This window comes from Gossypium arboreum, chromosome 9 (genome assembly GCF_025698485.1).
Source record: "Gossypium arboreum isolate Shixiya-1 chromosome 9, ASM2569848v2, whole genome shotgun sequence".
NCBI lineage: Eukaryota > Viridiplantae > Streptophyta > Magnoliopsida > Malvales > Malvaceae > Gossypium > Gossypium arboreum.
This window is the reverse complement of record NC_069078.1, coordinates 84,690,442-84,693,325: the sequence shown is the minus strand read 5'-3', so window position 1 is coordinate 84,693,325 and position 2,884 is coordinate 84,690,442. Positions and strand designations below refer to the sequence as shown.

The 2,884-nt window shown below is 36.8% G+C and overlaps 1 protein-coding gene across 2 annotated transcripts; it reads right to left on the bottom strand.

Annotated features, from left to right (window-relative positions):
- LOC108454219 (guanylate kinase 3, chloroplastic-like) lies at positions 1–2,704 on the bottom strand. Of its 2 annotated transcripts, XR_001866687.2 has the most exons (3): positions 1,507–2,704; positions 1,336–1,356; positions 1–282 (listed from the first exon to the last, which is right to left on the bottom strand). XR_001866687.2 is itself a non-coding variant. In XM_017752603.2 (2 exons), the coding sequence occupies exon 1, from the start codon at positions 2,393–2,395 to the stop codon at positions 1,547–1,549; it is 849 nt and encodes a 282-aa protein (XP_017608092.1). In that variant the 5' UTR covers positions 2,396–2,703; the 3' UTR covers positions 1,047–1,356; positions 1,507–1,546. The 2 variants fall into 2 exon arrangements, 1 of the variants encoding a protein (XP_017608092.1); XM_017752603.2 differs by lacking the exon at positions 1–282 and having other exon boundaries at positions 1,047–1,356; positions 1,507–2,703.
- Between the last annotated feature and the right edge of the window lie 180 nt (positions 2,705–2,884).

Here is a 2,884-nt window from a genome sequence, read left to right as displayed (position 1 = left end):
TCAACCAACAACAGGAGTGATTTATTACTTAACAGAGTGCAAGAGGGAAATGAGAAGTGCATCGTTGATACAATCACTTCAAATGCAGCTCCAAATGAAAACAAAACGTTAAAAGAAGACCAAAGCAAGCAATTCATATAGAGAAAAAGAAAACCAGTACCATCTAACAGCACAATCAGGAAAAGGGAAATCAGGCTGTGGACTGTGTTCAATTGTGTCATTCAGCATTCTTGTCAGGTGACGAGGAAAGGGCTAAGTTCAAAACGGTGCCATAACACTCAACTGCAGAATTCAGAGTAATGTTAAATTTTATTGACTTGAATCACCTAATTCAACCACCTATACCATTCTTTCGAAAGTGTGCAACCTTTAGAAAGTTGTATGCGTTAACACATGATTAAACTGATATACTTTATTGAGTTGAAGGAAAACATTGAGTCAGCAACAACACATTCAGTGAATGCATAGCAAAAATTCAATCATGCAGTTAAATGTGAAAAGATGGCTAAAGGAAAAGCAATTGATAATTACTAGATTATTGAAAGTAGTTTTTTAATCTGGACTCATATCCCAGACTTGTGTCCTACATGTATTTGGGTATATATTAGAGTATGAACCTCCACAGACAGAAAACATAGAAAAACTTGAGCACGACCATATTAGACACATACCCATGAGTCCAGGTAACATAAACAGCAATTCAACTCCAACAAGAAATTCACCTCAGAAAAAACCTTATAACAACAACTTGAATTTGAACTTTTTAATATCAAGTTGGCTACAAAGATCTTAATCCAGAAGAAGATAGCCAGATATAACTCCGACACAATAGATCTAGTATCATTCTATCAGCTAATTAACAACATAAGAATTGAAATTTTCAGAATAAACGCTTAAAAGTCCAGATAAAACAAGCTAGTGACCACAAAATTGTGCACTCTAGAGAGTGCAACTTTGGACGTGACAAGATTACACACTAGAAAAATAGCAAAAATACGACATGAAAAAACAGCACCAACATGACACAAATAAGCAAACATAAAAAATTATATAAAACGAATTACTATCATAGAAAAAGATATATAAATATATAATATCTTAAACATGGTTATGACACATGAGAATATAACAAAAAGTACATGGATGACCAGGTCTCCCCCTGGAATAAACGATGGAACTAAAGATGACAAGGCTTCAAAAGACATGTTAAGCAGAACACGAACACTAAAAGTTTTAGGCTGTTTCCTCTAAAATCGTCTAGATGTAACAATGAATAAAGAAAACTCTAGCCAAAAGTGCAATTCTTCACAGTATAATAAGCTCACGATTCAATACCTGCTTAAATGCATAGTTATCCTGCACCCAACAATATCTATCTCAGCATCATGCACTTTAAAAAACAGAAATAATCCCTAATCTAGTATCATCATGAAACAAGTAACTAGTCTTTATTCAAATTAACAAATTCCCAGTAACACAAAGTTAGACAAACAAATAAAAAACTACCTCAAAAATACCAAACCGAGAACCCTTCACAAGAAAAACCTCAAATGATTGGCTCCCTTTGCCTAACCTTAGCCTTCTCAGCATCAATGATAGACCCCACCAAATCTACAGCCTCCTCAAGCTTCCCTTTAGCATTAACAACAACATAATCAAATCTCTTAACACGCTTCACCTCTTCTCTAGCAGTAGCAATCCTAACAAGCAATTCCTCCTCACTCTCAGTCTTCCTGTCGATCAGCCTCTCAACAAGAGCAAGCTCACTCTCAGCCACCAGAAAAATGAACACCCCAGAATCCCCAAGAACCTTCCTCAATGTTTCAGCTCCTTGAATGTCCACTCTCAACACAATATCACACCCTTTTGCCATAAAATCCCTTATTTGCTTCTTGGGTATTCCTTTATAATCACCGTAAACTAAAGCATACTCCAAAAGCTCATCTTTTTCAACCATTGATAAAAACTCATCCTTTGACACAAAAAAGTAATCCTTACCATTAACTTCACCAGGTCTCATTCCTCTGCTTGTAGCAGTAACAACAAAATGAAGATTCTCCCTAACTTCTCTCAATCTTTTGATGACTGCATCTTTGCCTACCCCACTCGGACCACTTATAACAATGATTAAAGGATTTGGGGAGGGGCAAATAGAGTTAGAGCTGAAAGATATTCCTAAAGAAGACTCCAAAGCACGAAGTAACTCTGGTTTTGAGGCTTTTTCAAGGGAGGGAAAAGAACGAAACTTCTGGGTATCAGCCATTTTGATGGCAGAAGTGAAAAAGAGTCCTTTGGGAAGAGTTCGGGGTGTTGAAAAAGTGGGTTTTAGGGGGAAGGGGAGGGGAAGTGGGAGCTGTTTGCCATGAAAGAGAGAGGTGCAGAATCTACGAAACATGAGGGATTTTGGAGGGGTTTAGTTAAGACTTGGATCCAAGAAGGTGATGAGAAAATCAGAATCCAAAGAAGGTTTTATTGTTGGTATTGGGCATTTTGAAACAATTTGGGCATTCTAAGGCTTGGATTGAGTTTCGTGTGTCTGGCGTTTTCAAGGACGACTGGACGAGGTGGATTGGATGTGTTTAGAACTTGGGATAGTTTTAAGGTAAGTTAGTTAGAAATAATTTGATTTCAAATTTTATTGTTTGTACTTAATTTGAAGTCAGACAAATTTGTAACAGGTTTGGTATAAGAAACTAGAGCTAAAGCTCTGATCACAACAAAATAAGGCTCTAATAGCCAATCAACTTAAAGCCCTAATTCATAAAGATTCGACACTCGAATTAAAAGCCTCCATCATTGAACATTGGGAGGGACCAGAAGAGAGGGTTTAAGCCCATGTAATAGCTAGCAACTATCAATCACTTTGTTGGAATGAATCTTTATC